The 16,302-nt window shown below is 51.6% G+C and overlaps 1 protein-coding gene across 5 annotated transcripts; it reads left to right on the plus strand.

The window, feature by feature from the left end:
• The first annotated feature begins 456 nt into the window (after positions 1-456).
• CFAP73 (cilia and flagella associated protein 73) lies at positions 457-16,259 on the plus strand. 5 transcript variants are annotated; one of them, XM_047759694.1, is made up of 8 exons: positions 457-582; positions 10,628-10,733; positions 11,498-11,602; positions 11,940-12,140; positions 12,654-12,875; positions 13,176-13,334; positions 15,473-15,561; positions 15,919-16,259. In XM_047759694.1, the coding sequence occupies exons 1-7, from the start codon at positions 569-571 to the stop codon at positions 15,548-15,550; spliced, it is 885 nt and encodes a 294-aa protein (XP_047615650.1). In that variant the 5' UTR covers positions 457-568; the 3' UTR covers positions 15,551-15,561; positions 15,919-16,259. The 5 variants fall into 5 exon arrangements, with proteins under 5 accessions (XP_047615650.1, XP_047615648.1, XP_047615646.1 ...); XM_047759690.1 differs by lacking the exon at positions 457-582 and adding an exon at positions 8,660-8,869 and having other exon boundaries at positions 10,619-10,733; XM_047759691.1 differs by lacking the exon at positions 457-582 and adding an exon at positions 8,660-8,869.
• Positions 16,260-16,302: the final 43 nt, after the last annotated feature.

The raw sequence follows: 16,302 nt of genomic DNA on the forward strand, positions 1-16,302 counted from the left end.
TAATGTGCTGGGCTGAGGATCGAACCTGAGCCCCAGCGCTCCCAAGACACTGCTGATCCTGTTGCACTACAGCAGTGACTCCAAAAAGGGTTTGCTATCATTACTGTCCTTCAAGGCACAGCACAAATGTCACCTGTCCTAGGAAGTCTTCTGGGGTGTCCTCCCACACCAGGCAGAGGCTTTCTTCCCCTTTTTCTCTGTTCCCACAGCTCCAGGTTTGTACATTTTTGGAGTTTTAAATGAGATGCTGTGAGCGGAAGGGTCTGTCCTAGGGCAGAAACCTACACCATTTCTCCCCAGGAGTTTGTTGTTTACCTGCCTCAGAGTCCTGAGAAGGGCTGGCAGCAGGCCTGACTCACTCCAGTCAGGTCAGCCCAGGGCTGGGCACCAATGGGAAGGGCCTACTGATTGAGTTTGGAAGCCAACGCCCAGACTGGCAATTCCGGGAGGGCCCAGCCCAGCCACAGGGGCAGCCTCATGATTGGCTTCCCTAAGTCTGTCCTTAACTTCCTGCTCAGCACCCTGGCCAGGTCGCTGAGGGATTCAGATCAATGGAATTCTCTCCCCTATGGCCGCTGTCTGGTGAGTCCTCCAACTTCCAAAGGCTGGGCTTCAGTTACCCCAACTAGGAAACTGGTCTAGCAGGGCCAGCCCAAAGGCTTCAAAGTATGGCAGCATCCTCCAGTCACGTGTGAGGGCTGATCCAGGGTTGAATCCAGAACAGCCCTGAGAGTTAAAGATTTCTCATAATCTTTATCAGTCACCCCAGATCCTATCTAGGAAGATGGTATTTGCTATGTCACTGCTACTTTGAGACAGATGTCCTGCCCCTCTCTGGCCCCCTCACCTAGGTGGGAGCTTTTGGCAAAGACTTTTCTTCTGAAAAAGAGACTCCAGGGACTTTTCTTCTGAAAAAGAGACTCCAGGCTCTCCAGCCTCCAGGGACCCTTGATGGAACCTGGGGGCCTTGCCCTGGGGCCACCTGGGATGCCAACCAAACCGCCACCAAGCCATCTCATCTGGAGCTGAGCATGAAGTCACATTCCCAGACCCTCCTCCCCAGGCCCCCAGAGGGTTACAAAGGCTGCAGACTGTGCCAGCCAGGCCTCCAGGGAGCTAGCTCTGTCACCTAGCCAATATCCGGCATCTGACCCTGTAATTCGCCTGGGGCTGTGGCCACAATCCCCATACTTTCCAAATGGCTGGGCCACTTCCTGTTGTTCTGAGAAGCTTTGATCTGAAACTGACAGAGGGGTTGACATCTCCTAGGGCAGCTCCTGTACAGAGGGCAGCAAGGTGGCCTGGAGACGGAGTGTGACCTGCTAGAGGTCATGTGGGAGGGAAGATGCAGGCTCATCAGTGCCCAGGCCTGGGCTGTCACACAAGGGTCTCGCCTTTCTCACAGGACTGTTGTACAATTAATGAAGACGGCTGTGTAAGGCACCTGACATCGTTCCCCGGCACTGAGTAGGTGCTCAAGAAATGGTTAGCTGCCTCCCCTTCCCCTTCCTTTAAGCTTCTTCAAGACAAACTCACCATCATCTTCCTCCCTACTTAGTCTAGTGCCTGGGGATGCACACAACAGGTGCTTCATAAAGCCAAATGGGAGGGGAGCCCGAGCTCGGGATTTAAGAGCAGAGGTTTTATTTTTTATTTTTATTTTTTTGTCTTTTTAGGGCCACACCCCCGGCATACAGAGTTTCCCAGGCTGGGGGTCCAATCGGAACTGTAGCAACTGGCCTATACCACAGCCACAGCAATGCGGGATCCAAGCTACGTCTGTGACCTACACCACAGCTCCCAGCAACACCAGATCCTTACCCCACTCAGCAAGGCCAGGGATCAAACCTGCATCCTTACGGATACTAGTCAGGTTTGTTAACCTCTGAGCCACAACAGGAACTCCAGCAGAGGTTTTATTTATTTATTTATTATTCTGGCTGCTACATGGTATGTGGAGTTCCCAGGCCAGGGATCAGGTCCACACCTGAGGCATGTGGACATGAATGCCACAGCAGGAACTTAAAATCAGCCACAGTAGGAGCGTCTACACCATGAAAATTAGCAAATAAACACTGCAGTTTTGGGTTTTTTTTTTTTTTTTTGGAGAGTCAAGTTAACAACACACCACTGGCCCCAGGCTTCCCTGGCCACATGCCCTCTAGACACAACACCTGAATACAACACCCTTAAGACCCCACCCCCCACACTGCCTTCACCCTATCAGTTCCTTCCATAGGGAAAGCCTTTGCATTCCTGTTTCTACCTATTTCGTGGTTTAAGTCCCATAGATACAATTAAATGAAGATTAGGAGGGGTGGGGTGAAAGAGCGTGCAGACATGTGAGAGCAAAGTGATGGAATATTATATAGCTGTTTAAAAGGATGTTCTCAAAGAAGACTACTTAATGATAGGAAAAGAGTTAATAACAGAAAGTAAGTCATATGAAAAACATAGTGTATTCAGCATGATAATGATGCCATAAAGTATTACATATATATATAATCCTTTTCATATATACAAATGTTTATCCATTATATATATTTTTTGCTTACATTATATATATGTGTGTGTGTGTATGTATGTGTATATATAAAATTCTTTTCTTACTTAACAACGTGTATTGAGCACCTGCTATGTACCAGGCAGTGGGGAATACACTGAGGTACAGACAGTCCAGCCCTGCTCTCATGGGCTCTTGGGAGGGTGATGCGGACAAAAGTAACAGGCAGTTAAGAACATGCTCTCAGTGGAAAGAACAAAGTGATATGCAGACGATAAAGCATGCAGGGGAACAGGAGGTCTTTCTTGGACGTAATGGTATGTGCTTCTTTTATAATCACAGAATATTTTGTGTTTCCTCCTGTCTCTGAAAGACCCACTGCCCTGGCTTTGCAGTTCTGCTCGCTACCTCTGGGAAGCCTGGAAGGTGGCTGGAAGCCAGCGACGACCCCCCCACCCCCACTCCCTACCCCGTTGGCACCGCTCTGTGACCTTGGTCTCTGGTTCTCTTGTTTCGTGGTGATTTACATGCTGTCTTATCTCCTAAATGTCAGGGACAGTGTCTGATTCATGTGGTGCCTCCCACACTGCTTGGCACGTAAGAAAGACTCAAAACACACTCTCGGGGTTAAATAGAATTCAGTTCCCTCGAGGGCTGGAACCTGGCCTCTCTCCTTGTGATAATGGTCATATTTTTTTTTTTACTTCCTTCTTTCCCTAGGGTGCGTGCCTTCACGTTGCCAATTATCACCTCTCTGCTCCCCCTTCACCCCCAAAGCAGGAGGCAGACCTCTCTTCTGGCTCCGAGGACCTGTCCATCTCTAGACCTCACTTTCCCCTGCTGGGAAATGTCACTGTCCCTTCTGAAGCCAAGATCAGGGCAGGGCAGACCAGTCCTGACCCAGGTTGGGGTGAGGAGCGTGTTCTTTGTCTCGGGAACACAAAGCCCCGTTTGTGAGCACCGGGCACGATTCTGGGCAAGGAGCCACGCGGGACAGGAGGCAGCGGTGGGAGGAGTGGGCAGAGTTTCCAAACCCCCTCTTGCTGGCTGGCGGGCTGGCTGCCGAGGAAGCAGGGCCAGTAAGTCCCCTCCTCCTACAGCCTGAAGACAAGGTGTCCGTCTGTCAGACCACACCCCAGCTTCCTCCTTGCTCAAAATACTCTCCCCTGTCCCCTCCTTGGAATGGAGAAGTAGGAAGGGGGAAGCCGCCCAAGCGAGACTGAGGGTGGGGGTCAGGAGAGTGGATATTTCCAGAGCCTGTGGGCTTGTGGCCAAGGGCAAGGCCAGCTGAGAAGTTATGTTTGGCAGTCACTCAGCAGCCACACGCAACCATCCCCTGGGACACTGGGACAGAGACAAGCGGGAGGCCTTGCCTCAGCAGCATGGCAGGGGAGCCCTGAAAGGGCTTGAAAGCAATGGCCCATCTAACAGAGAGGAATGCTGAGGCCCCGGGGCGGGGGGGTGGATCAGCTGGCTGCAGAGCTAAAGCCACAGCTCTAGCCTCCTGAAGACGAGTGATTCGTGTAAGGACCTTCTCCCCTCCTCAGCTGTAAGTAGTACCAAAGCAGGGATTGAGTTACCTCTACATAACAAACCCCAGGGCCCTGCACTTCTCAGCCTGCGTATCCTTGGAGGAGCCACCTAACTCTCCTGAACCTCTGTCCCCTGTCACTTCCAGCCCAGGTACTGCCCTTTCCTGGCCTTATGCAGTCCTGGCCTGCCCCATCATCCTAGGGTTCTGCGTGCCAACCTACACACCTTTGCTCTCTCCTAGGAGGGGCCACATTCGCCTGCCTCAGGGCCATTGCACTTACTGGGAATACAATGCCTCTCCTCTCCTCATCCTTCAGGTCTGGGTTCACGTGTGTCGCTTCCTCAAGGAGGCCTCCCTTCCCCTGTCCTTGCACTCTGCACCTCTGCTGGCAACCCCATCAGCATGCAAGGACATACCTGCAGGGTGATTTGATTCATCCGGCCTCCCTGTTAGCTCATAAACCCCATGAGGGCAGGTTCTGTCTTAGCCACTGCTGAATCCTCACACAGTGCCTGGAGCATAGTAGGTGTTTAGTAAACATCAGGGGGAAAAGCCCTCTAAAAGAAGAGAAAATAAGGGGAGTTCCTGTCGTGGTTCTGTGGTTGACGAATCCGACTAGGAACCGTGGGTTTGTGGGTTCATCCCTGGCCTTGCTCAGTGGGGTTGGGTGTTGCCATGAGCTGTGGTGTAGGAGAAGACTCGGCTTGGATCCCGAGTTGCTGTGGCTCTGGTGTAGGTCTGCGGCTACAGCTCCAATTGGACCCCTAGCCTGGGAACTTCCATATGCCACGGGAGGGGCCCTAGAAAAGGCAAAAAGACAAAAAAAAAAGAGAGAGAGAAGAGAAATTAGGGAGTTTCTGTCGTGGCTCAGTAGTTAATGAATCCGACGGGGAACCATGAGGATGCAAGTTCCATCCCTGGCCTCGCTCCGTGGGTTAAGGATCTGGCATTGCCATGAGCTGCGGTGTAGGTCGCAGACATGGCTCGGATCCTGCACTGCTGTGGCTCTGGCATAGGCCGGTGGCTACAGTTCCGATTTGACCCCTAGCCTGATAACTTCCATATGCCGTGGTTGCAGGCCTAGAAAAGACAAAAAGACCAAAAAAAAAAAGAAGAAGAAGAAAAAGAGGAGAAATTAAGGAAACGATACACACCAGCTTCAAAAGGATGGCATCCTCTGGGGAGGAAGGGAAGGGAATGGGCCTAAGGAGGAAAAGATCCAAAACGGGCTCAACTGTATCTGGAGTGCTGTGGTTAAGAGGGTGGACTCCACAGCCACACAGCCTGAGTTCAAAAGCCACTTTAGACTCGACACCAAAAGCACAACCCATGAGGGAAAAAGTGGCAAATTGGACCTCCTCAAAATTTGTTATTTATTTATTTACTTATTTTTTATGGTTGCATGCAAGGCATATAGAGGTTCCCAGGCTAGGGGTCAAATTGGACCTGCAGCTGCCGGCCTACACCACAGCCACAGCAATTCGGGTTCCAAGTCGTGTCTGCAACCTGTGCTACAGCTTGGGGCAATTCCGGATTGAGCCTGCATCCCCACAGACACTATGTCGGGTTCTTAAGCCGCTGAACCACAACGGGAACTCCTCATCAAAATTTAAAACACTGCAAAAGAGCATGTGATAAGAATGAAAAGACAAGCTACGGACTGAGAGGAAACACCCAACAGAGGGCTATCTGGAACATCTAGACATGGATCAGAAGAAGACTCAAAACCTGACAGTTTAAAAAAAAAAAATCCAATTAGGACATAGGCAACAGACACAAATAGATATTTTGTTGAAGAGGATGTACAGATGGCAAATAAGCACATGAAAAGATGTTCATCATCCCTAGCCAGTAGAGAAATGCAACATAAAACCACAAGGAGCTATGGATGCACACTGATCAGAAGGGCTAAAACAAAAAATCGTGATGACAGTAAGCATGCAGGAAAAAAAAAAGTGGATCACTTATGTATCGCTAGTGGGAATACAGAATAGTACAGCCATTCTGGAAAAGACTATGTCAGTTTCTTAATTAAAAAAAAAAAAAACCTAGTTCCCATTCTGGCTCAGCAATTTAAGAACCCGACTAGCATCTATGAGGATGCAGGTTCCATCCCTGGCCTCGCACAGTGGGTTAAGGATCTGGCTTTGCTACAAGCTGCAGTGTAGGTCACTGGGGCTTGGATCCTTGGATCCTGGATTGTAGCTGTGCAACATGCTACCATCGGGAGAAACTGGATGAAGCAGCATGAGCTCTCTTCTTACTGTATAAACAGCATGGGAATCTACAATTACCTGTACATTTAAAAAGCTATATCCATACAGCTATACATCTATTAGAGTGACTTCTACAAAAATTGAGAGTACCAACTGCTGGTGAGGAGATGCAGCCATCAGAACTCTCATGCCTTGCTAGCGTGAATCTAAAAACAGTGCAGCCCCTTTGAAAAACAAGTTTGCAGTTTTTTATACATGCACTTACTATAGGACCCATCAATCCTACTCCTACATATTTATGCAAGTGAAATGAAAGCTTCTGTTCACACAGAAAAACTGCACATGAATACAGGCTATATTTATAATTGCCCAGAATTAGAAATAACCCAAGTGGAGGATAAATAAATGGCAGTATGTGATTAAATACTATTCAGCCATGAAAAATACATGTCAATATCCACACGTCAATATGAATGAATCTGAAATGAATATTGCTAGGTGAAAGAAACCAAACTCAAAAGGCTATAAAGTGTATAATTCCATTGATGACATTCTGGGAAAGGCAAATCTATAGCAATAGAGAAAAGGTCAGTGGTTGCCAGGGGCTGGGTTGGGGACAAGAGCTGATTACAAACGGACATGAGGACTTTTTGGGGGTGATGGAAATATTTCACATCTTGACCGTTGTGTTTAAACAACATTACGCATTTGCTAAAACCCATAGAATCGTGTGTGGGAAAAAAATGAACTTTATGTAAATCCTACATCAATATTTTTTAAACTAAGAAAAATTAAATCATGAATCTTGTCACTTCACATCAATATAGGCAGAAAGATAGTATGTGCAATTTAATGCAAAATGCTCAAAGATAAATGTACATTATTTTAGCTCTGTCTTTCTTTTTAATATGCTCTACCAAAATGCTTGGGAGTTGTTTTAAGCAATGTAGGCATGACAGTAACTACAGTAAATTTTTAACAGCATTACTCTCCGATAAGAAAATATATTTCCTTGCGTGGAAAAAAATAAATTATTTAAAACAGAAAAATAAAATGATCAGAAGCTAAGAGTACAAGACGCCTTTTTTTTTTTTTTTTTTCCTTTTTAGGGCTGCGCTTGCAGCATGTGGAAGTTCCCAGGCTAGGGGTCAAAATCGGAGCTGCAGCTGCTGGCCTACACCACAGCCACAGCAGGATCCAAGCCACTTTTGTGATCTGTACCACAGCTCATGGCAATGCCACATCCCCAACCCACTGAGTGAGGCCAGGGATTGAACCCAAGTCCTCATGGATACTAGTTGGATTAGGTTTTGCTGTGCCACAATGGGAACTCCACGAGACGCTTTTTTTTCGTTATTTCCAGTTGGAGGACCCATGAGTATCTGGAGTATTATTCTGGGTACTTTTCCCCATTACCATCCCCTGCAGTGCTGGTTTGTGTGTGTGTGTGTGTTGCCACACCTATAGCATGTGGAAGTTCCTGGGCCAGGGATTGAACCTGTACCGCAGCAGCAATCCAAGCCATGGCTGGATCCTTAACCTACTCAGTCACCAGGGAATTCCCCTGCAGTGCTGTTTTAAAGATTAAATTAGAGGAGTTCCTGTCGTGGCTCAGTGGTATCCATGGCCTCAGTAGTATCTATGAGGATGAGGGTTGGATCCCTGGCCTTGCTCAGTGGGTTAAGGATCCGGCATTGCCATGAGCTGTGGTGTGGGTCGCAGATGAGGCTTGGATCTGGCTTTGCTGTGGCTGTGGCGCAGGCCAGCAGCTGCAGCTGCAATTTGACCCCTAGCCTGGGAACTTCCATATGCCATGAGTACAGCCCTAAAAAGATTTAAAAAAAAGCTTAACTTAGATACTATAAGTAGAGTGCTCAGTGCAGTGTCTGACCCAGAGTAACTGCTTAAACTATGTCACCCCTACCCTACCCCCATCCTCCAAATCCAGAGGTCTCTTCCAAGCTGGTTTCCACCAAGTAGTGCTGATGGCCCCTGCTCTTTATGTCCCTAACCAGGCTGGGGGCTCCATGAGACAAGACCAGGTTAGCGCCACCTCCAGCAATTGGAGCGGACCCTCAAAGGGCTGGAACATGGTAGGCCCTCTGGACCTTGCCAAGAATCTTGTCCCCACTCCGCAAGGACCTGGCAGACAGTAGGTGCTCATTTGAGGGGACAGCTGCACCCATGGCCACGTTAGTGAGGCCCCACCCAGGCAGAGGTTTGACCAGACATAGGGCACCAAGAGGGGCAGATTCCTGGCCAAGAGATCCATGTCCTATTCACTGTGCCCCAATTTAGATTGGAAGTTAAAGCCTCCTCCAGAACTGGCAGAAGCTGCTCCCCTCCCTGCAGCCCCCTCCCTCTCCCTCTCGGGGTGGATTCTCCGCCTCTAGCAGGCAATGGAATGTTGTGTCGTTGGTTGCCTGGACAACAGAGGCCGGCTGGGTGGCTGCCTTCCGGGAGCACTGAGCAAGAGAGCCCTCCATCAGAACCCCCAGGGCTTCCTAGGCTAGCACAAAACTCCAGAAAGAGAGCAGGTACCTGGGCAACTGCTGGCAGAATGGCAATACCCTGGGAAGAGTATTTCCGATTGACCTCGCAAGAGAAACTGCCTTTGTGAGTGGCGTGGAGTGGTGGGGAGGGTTGAAAGGGGGGCAGGAGCCAGTGGGATGGCCCATCCCTTCCCCCCACCCCTGGGTCCTGGCTTCCCCAGGCGGAAACTGAGGATCCAAAGGAAATGGCAATTTCGCCAAGATCCTAGGACTAGTTAGGGCAGAACGGAGTCAATGGCCCAGATCTCTAATCTGTTCCCAATCTCCACCCCTAGTTGATATCACCTGAGATTAAATCGTGTGACCCAAGCTGGGAAGGAATTACTCTTAGAATTCTTGCCCCCTCTCCCTGCAAACTGCATTTTATTATTATTATTATTGCTTTTCAGGGCCGCACCCGTAGCATATGGAAGTTCCCAGGCTAGGGTTCAAATCGGAGCTGCAGCTGCTGGCCACTGCCACAGCCACAGCCCCACCAGATCCTTAAGCCATGTGCGCAACCTAGACGACAGCTCATGGCAATGCCGGATCTTTAACCCAATGACCAGGGCCAGGGATCAAACTCACATCCTCATGGATACTAGTCGGGTTCTTAGCCCACTGAGAAAAAGGGGAACTCCCCACTGCATTTTAAAGGAAGAGTGGGGGAAGCTTGTTCTGTGTCTGCCTTGTTTCAGCAGTGTGGCTGGGAGTCCCAGTCTCAGAATCAGAATCAGTAAAATGGGAGGGTTTCCTTGGACCAGAGCCAGAAAACCTTGCAGAGTGGGATGCTAGTGCATCCTTTCTGCTTCCCATACAGCCAACCCTGTGGGGCTGTGTCCAGTCCCTCCTCCCCTACGAGCCTGGCTCTGGATCCCAGCCTCTTTCCGGACCCTCCCCGCAGAGGTCAACAGGCGGCTCAATCTCAACTTGACCTTAGCAAAGAGCTGATCTCCCCTGCTCCCCACTCAGCCTCCCATCAGCAACATCCTTCCAGCACCCTTGACTCCTTTCTCACCCCCTTGTCACCCTGTCATCTTGTCAGCGCTGATCTCCACTGGTATCCAGAACCTTACCTCTTTACTCCAACCACCCAGATCAGGATGGCATCCTCTGCATTATCCTGTGACCTGTCCCTGGTCCCCCTCAGCTGCTCTGCCCCTCCTGCTGCCCTAGCTCCCACAGCAGCCAGAAGGCGTCCCTCCCCTGTTCCAAACCCTCCCACGTTTCCCACTTCACTCAGAGCCAAGGCCAAAGTCTTCCGTGGCCCACCACTGTCTGACCCTCACTTCCCTGATTTCACTTCCCATCTCTCTGCTCCCTTCTTCCTCCCCTCCAACTACACCTCCTGGCAGCTCCTTTACACACCAAAGTACTTCCCTTGGGCTTCGCACTGGCCATTCCCTCAGCCTAGAATCTGTTCCCCGCAGTATTTGGCTCCCTCCCTCTTCTCCTTTTAAGTCTCTGCTCAAATGCCCCACCCTCACCAGAGACTTTTCTCTCTCCCTATGGGGAGATTTCCTTTAGTCTGCTGAATTTTTCATCATAGCACCTGCCACGCCCTAGCATTATTTATTATTGTTAGCTTTCTTTTCTGTGGCCACTAGCAGAATGCCCTCTCTTGGAAGGCCGGGATGGTTTTCTTCTTCAGGACTGTTACCCCCCCTCCCCCGTGCCTAGAACAGTGACTGGCACAAAGTAGGTGCTCAGGACAATTTGTTGAATAAATGAAAAAGCCAACAGCCAGGAGGTGGCTAATGGGGGCATTTCAGGCACCAGTGGGGAGTTTGGGGGTCCTGACTCTTGCCTTCTTCACCGCCACCTCCTCTTTGAGCCCCTCCAGGAAGATCTTGGAGCAGAATGTGGACCACATCCCACCGGTGCTGCGTCTCCTGGAGAAGAAGCAGGAGCTAGTGGATGCAGACCAGGGCCTTCAGGCCCAGAAGGAGGTGAGACACTCAGTGCAGCCCTTGAAATGTTCGAGGACCCCAGCCAAAAAAAAAAAAAGGAAGTGATGGAGCCAACTTATTACTACAAAGCCTAAGATAAATAAGTCACCATCTCGAGCCTTGGTTTCCTCATCTGTCAAATGGGGATCAAATGAAGTGCAAATAAGCATGTATGGAGTAGCTACTGTGCACAGGGCACCGCACTGGGGTCTAGAGGTCTCACCACAGTCCCTGCCCTCCTGGGCTCACAGTACAGAGAAGGGGACAGACAAGTGTCCAGGTGGTGACTGCTGTGAGGGCGTGAAGCACTGAGTAGGGTCTGTGGGAGCCCAGAGAAAGCCCCCATCTCTACAGAGGGGTGGTCATTGACGGAGGACTTCCTGGAGGAAGTGATTCTTAGGGATGGCTGTGGGGCAAGACCACTTATCCAGCGAAGGGGTACAGGGTGAAAAGGGACAAACAGGCAGAGGGGACAGCATATATAAATACTGGAAGGCAAGGACAAAACACAGGTGGGTTAGAGGCTGGAAGGCAGTGTTGGAGGAAAGATAAGGCGGGGAGGAAAAGCAGAGATGCTAACACGCAGAGGGAACTTGGGCTTCATCGTGGGTGGTGGGAGCCAGGGGTGGATTTGAGCAACAGTGCAGCGACAAGATTAAGGGCAAATGATGAGAGAAGTTAAGCGTGAACCTGAAAGCGTGGGATGCTTTGAACCCCCAAACACACCCAAATACCTATTCCTTACCTCCTCCAATACCCCCCAGGCGTTCCAGACCAGGAGGGCATCCCTGAAACAGCGATGGGAACAGTTGGAACAGAAAGAGCAGGAGCTGAAGGGGTCCTTTGTCCGTTTTGAAAAGTTTTTGCAAGTAGGTGGACACTGCTGGGGGAAGGTAGGGCAGAGGGTCACAAAATCACAATCCTATAGGGACCAGAGACATCGCATACACTTACAAAGTGGGCTTACCAACACAAAAGGAGTGGTGGGGAATAGACACGCACTGCCTGCAACATTTTCAAAAGCGTGGAAGAGAAGTGAGGGACCAAAATCAGAGATTCTGGCTGGATTTGGCCCGCAGGCCACCTGTTGGAAACTCAGGACTCAAAGTGTGAATGAATGCTGGGGCGGACTGGATGCATTCAGCTCCACTCCGCAGGCTCCCCAGTCCCAGAGGTCTTCGCCTCCTCTCCATCCCTCCTTCTCAGGACGCCGAGGCCCGGCGCAGCCGCGCACTGCGGAGGGCGGCGGAGGAGCGGCATCTGGCGGCCCACCAGGAGGCGGAGGCGCTGAGGCTTCGGGCCCAGCTGAAGGAGCTGCAGCGGGAGCGCGCGCGGCTGCAGCGCCGGCTGCAGCGTCTGGAGCCCTGCGCGCGCCTGCTGGGGCAAGCGCTGGAGCAGCTGCCCGAGGTGAGGGCCCTGCAGGATTTGGGGTTCAGCGTCGCGTGAAGCCCTGGACGGCCTCAGGGTTTGCTTTGGAAGTGTGCACTACTGGAGCACTGACTGTATGCCAGAGGTCACCACTTCTTGAGCGCTAACTGTATGCCTGGAACATGCTTTGTTCATGCAAGGTCCTGTGAAGTGGGTCTTGTTACTGTCAACCTCATTTTACAGACAACTGTAAAATGAAGGCAACTGAGGCTCAGAAAGGTAACTTACTCAAGGACACACAGGAAGGTGTTGGGGGAGGAGCGAGGGGGAATCCAGGCACTAAGTATTAGGTGAATGAAACAATGAGTTAATATTAATAAAAGGCAGTAAAGGTTAGTTTAGCTAGGGTTGATGGTGGAGTTGGGAGAGGCAGAAGTAATCACCACTTATGGGGCAGGGGCTGTGCGATGCGCCCATTTCACAGAAGGGATGAGTAAGAACGTGAGGGAGGGGAAGGCGGGCCTGGTGACTCCCTCTCCTACCCCATCCCAGTTCCAGGAGGTTCCCGAGCTGGTGGCCCGCTTCGACTGCCTGGCCGACATGCAGGAGGCGCTGAGAATGACGGAGCGCCAGCGGCTCGCCGAGCTGGAGGAGGCGCGCGCGCGGCTGCAGCGGTTGCGGGACGCCTGGCAGGACGAGCTGCTTCAGCAGGGCCAGCGGCGAGTGCAGCTGCTGGAGCAACTGGAGGCGGCGCGGGAGCGCACGCTGCACTGGGTACCGCCGCTGGGAGGAGGTGGGCGCCCGGGATCCCAGCCCTCCACCGCCGGGAGGAGTGCCAGGGCCGATAAGATCAGACGGGGCAATGCTGCGCTCACGGGCAGGTTTCAGGCAACGGAAAGCACTCGACGGCGCGTGAGGCCCCGACCTATGAAAACTTGAGGCAGGGTCCTAGCACTCCTGTCCCAGGAGAGCGCCTATGGGCATCTGACTGATGGGAAGTGCAAGGGAATGGGGCCCTAGCCCTTCTCAGGTTGGCTCACACCTTAATGGGGAAGGGGGATGGGTGTCCTCCAGGAATCCAAGTGGATTCAGATCCAGAACACAGCGGCTGAGCAGACCCTGCTCCTGGGACGCACCAGGATGGCAGCGCTCAACCTGTTCCAGCTAGTGTGCCAGCACCAGAGGAGGCCTCCTTTCCTGGACATCGAGGACACAGAGGGGCAGCTGGAGCAGGTGAGGACCCCTCTTTATGTCACTTCCAGCCCCCCCACCTTCTGTGGGTTAAGCATGACCCTCTGCTATCAAAGCCCAGGCTTTGTGCCACAGATACAGTCTCCATGGCCGCCTGACCCCCCTGCCTGGGAGCCTTGGGTTGGTCTTGGCCCTGCTGGTCACCTGTTATGAGGTCTCAGTGCCTTCACTGTGCAGGAGGCCACACTAACTGATAGGTTTTTGCCAAGACTCTTTCTTATGTCTCAGGATCAAAGAGCAAGTGGTGACACAAATAAGAAACCAGGAGAGGGGGACTCACTTTTAATTAGTCCCTGACGCTCTGGGTCTCCACATGGACAGGCCTTGGCTTCCCTGGGAAGCGTGGAGATGTGCAGTGGTTTTTCTTTCTGCACAACAGCACTCCAATGTCACTGTGCACCAAGCATGCCTGGCTTACTCTGTCACTCAGGTTTGCGAGGTGGGAGAACACATGACATGGTTGACAATGGAGGGAGGGGGTTTCAGACATTGGAGATTTATATTTCTAGGGTGTTCCCAAGGCATGGTTCCCAAGGGATGGAGGAAACAAAGCGAGACACCCCACTTTGCTCCAGCCCATCCTGCTCCTGTCCGGTGGCCCAGGGCCAGGATTCCAACCAAATGCTAAGAACAGGGTCCCCAGAGCCTACCTTTGTGCCACATCCTGAGTCAGGTGGATTCAGGTGTACACCACTGTTCTCTCAAGTGTGGCTCAGGTACCCCAAGGTACAAAAGATGACTCTAGGAGGGACAGAGGCTCGAAATGAAGTAACAGGCAAAAGCCAGTCCCTTTTCAACCAACACTCTGACCTTACCAATGACCAAGGTTCAACTGAAGAGGGTTGGCGGGGAGGCAACTATGCCTTTAACCCCTGTAATAACTGCTGGTCTTCAGGGCCTGGGACTCACACCCACTGTGGGCAATAGCAGCTGTCAGAGTTCAGCAACCTGGTTTCATTTTCTTTGTATTATTATTATTATTTATTTTTGTCTTTTCTAGAGCCACACCCGGTGGCACATGGAGGCTCCCAGGCTAGGGGTCCAATTGGAGCTGCAGCTGCTGGCCTACACCGCAGCCACAGCAACACAGGATCCAAGCTGCGTCTGCAACCTACACGACAGCTCACAGCAACACCGGATCCTTAATCCATTGAGCGAGGCCAGGGATCGAACCTGCGCCCTCATGGATACTAGTGAGATTCGTTTCCTCTGAGCCACGACAGGAACTCCTTCTTTGTATTACTGTTTTTCCAATTACCCTCTACTTATGACAAGGGGTAAATCAATCTCTTTTCACTTTTGGTAGAGATATGGTTTCCTTGTCAGATGTTTATTTCAGTGACAAATGTAAAGGGGGAGCCCCCCAAAAAGTTTGCCATCAAATTCTAGGTCTTCGCGGTGGATCCATGGGTGTTCCTTAAGTTCTTATCAATAAATAGGTTAATCAAAACAAAGTAGGAGCCAGTTCCCATTGTGGCGCAGCGGAAATGAATCTAACCAGTATCCATGGGGATGTGGGTTCGATCTCTGGCCTCCCTCAGTGGGTCAGCGATCCAGGGTTGCCATGAGCTGTGGTGTATGCTGCAGACTCAGCTCAGATCCCACATTGCTGTGGCTGTGGCTGGCAGCTGAAGCTCCAATTCGACCCCTAGCCTGGGAACTTCCATATGCTACAGGTGTGGCCCTAAAAAGCAAAACAAAAAGACAAAAAACAAAATAGGAGTTCCCCAAATTCCCGTTGTGGCTCAGTGGATTCAGGTTTGATCCCTGGCCCCGCTCAGTGAGTTAAGGATCTGGCATTGCCATGAGCTGCAGTGTAGGTCGCAGATGTGGCTCAGTGCTGTGGCTCTGGCGTAGGCTAGCAGCTGTAGCTCCTATTCAACCCCTAGCCTGAGAACTTCCATATGCCTCAGGTGTGGTCCTAAAAAAGAAAAAAACAAAAACAAAACCAACCAGGACAGTTTAGGCCAGCTTTCACTGCCCTGGGGAATCACCATCATTGCTGTCTAATAGGGGTCTCTACCCTCCACCCCTGCTTTGCAGCCTCTGGGATTTGGTGGCGGGGGGGCACTGGACACTCAGGGGCTGGGATGTGACTCTGGCCGTGTCGGGACCCACAGGTGAAGTTGTTCATCCTGGACCTCTCTGCCCTGCTGGCCAGCCTGCGTCAGGCTGAGCCCACAGCCCCTGCCTCTTAACCCTGACCCAGGTGAGCAGCAGGGGAGGGACCCAGGCCCTGGACAGGAGGTACACATTTCCTGTGGGGTGGGCATGAGGGGTACACAGCAAGCACTAAATAAACACAGGCTACATGGCGTGGGGCGGGGGGGCGGGGACAAGCCCACATCCACCACATGGCCTGGGACCTGGGCCTCTCTCTCAGGGTAGCTGGGGGTATGTAAACATGCTGATGTTTGTCAGCTGTTTGGAATACATGTTGGGTGTTTGGGCCTGGCACAAATTCTGGTAAATTCTAAACAAGGGTTTGGTAAGTAAAGTAAAATAAAGAAGGACCAGCAAGTGGGTGACAATGGCAAACACCCATTCCCGGGGTGCCTGCTTACAGAGGCTCCTCGGTTTGGACTGGTGCTGAGTGATGGATGATCTGAGGATCCGGAGGCTACCCTTGACCTTCTCAGGACCCCCAGAAGGGGCTAAGGAGCACAGGGCTTGGATTGGGACCAAGGACAGGCGTTGACCCCTGGGTACGTGGTGAGGCAGTGTGAACTCCTTCACAGCCAGGGGGGAGCTCTGCACCCTCTACCCCGAACCCTACATCCCATCTCACTCCCCCCATCCAGTCCCAGCTGCAAGCCTGACCCGGTGGGAGGAAGGGAACCGAATGCCAGCTTGAGGGTGCTCCCACCTCAGTAATGGGCCCTTCCACTGAGCCTGATTTTCCTCATCTGCAAAATGGAGACACCAGCAGAACCCACACGGGACTTGCCCA

The sequence above is a fragment of the Phacochoerus africanus genome, chromosome 15 (assembly GCF_016906955.1).
Source record: "Phacochoerus africanus isolate WHEZ1 chromosome 15, ROS_Pafr_v1, whole genome shotgun sequence".
NCBI classification, from domain to species: Eukaryota; Metazoa; Chordata; class Mammalia; order Artiodactyla; family Suidae; genus Phacochoerus; species Phacochoerus africanus.

Bases quoted from the DNA above. Each gene is read 5' to 3' on its own strand.
- CFAP73 (XM_047759692.1), top strand. From the start codon at position 8,658: ATGTTGTGTCGTTGGTTGCCTGGACAACAGAGGCCGGCTGGGTGGCTG. The intron at 11,603-11,939 runs GTAGGTGGACAC...CCTCCTTCTCAG, and splicing joins GTTTTGAAAAGTTTTTGCAA to GACGCCGAGGCCCGGCGCAG. The intron at 12,141-12,653 runs GTGAGGGCCCTG...ACCCCATCCCAG, and splicing joins CGCTGGAGCAGCTGCCCGAG to TTCCAGGAGGTTCCCGAGCT.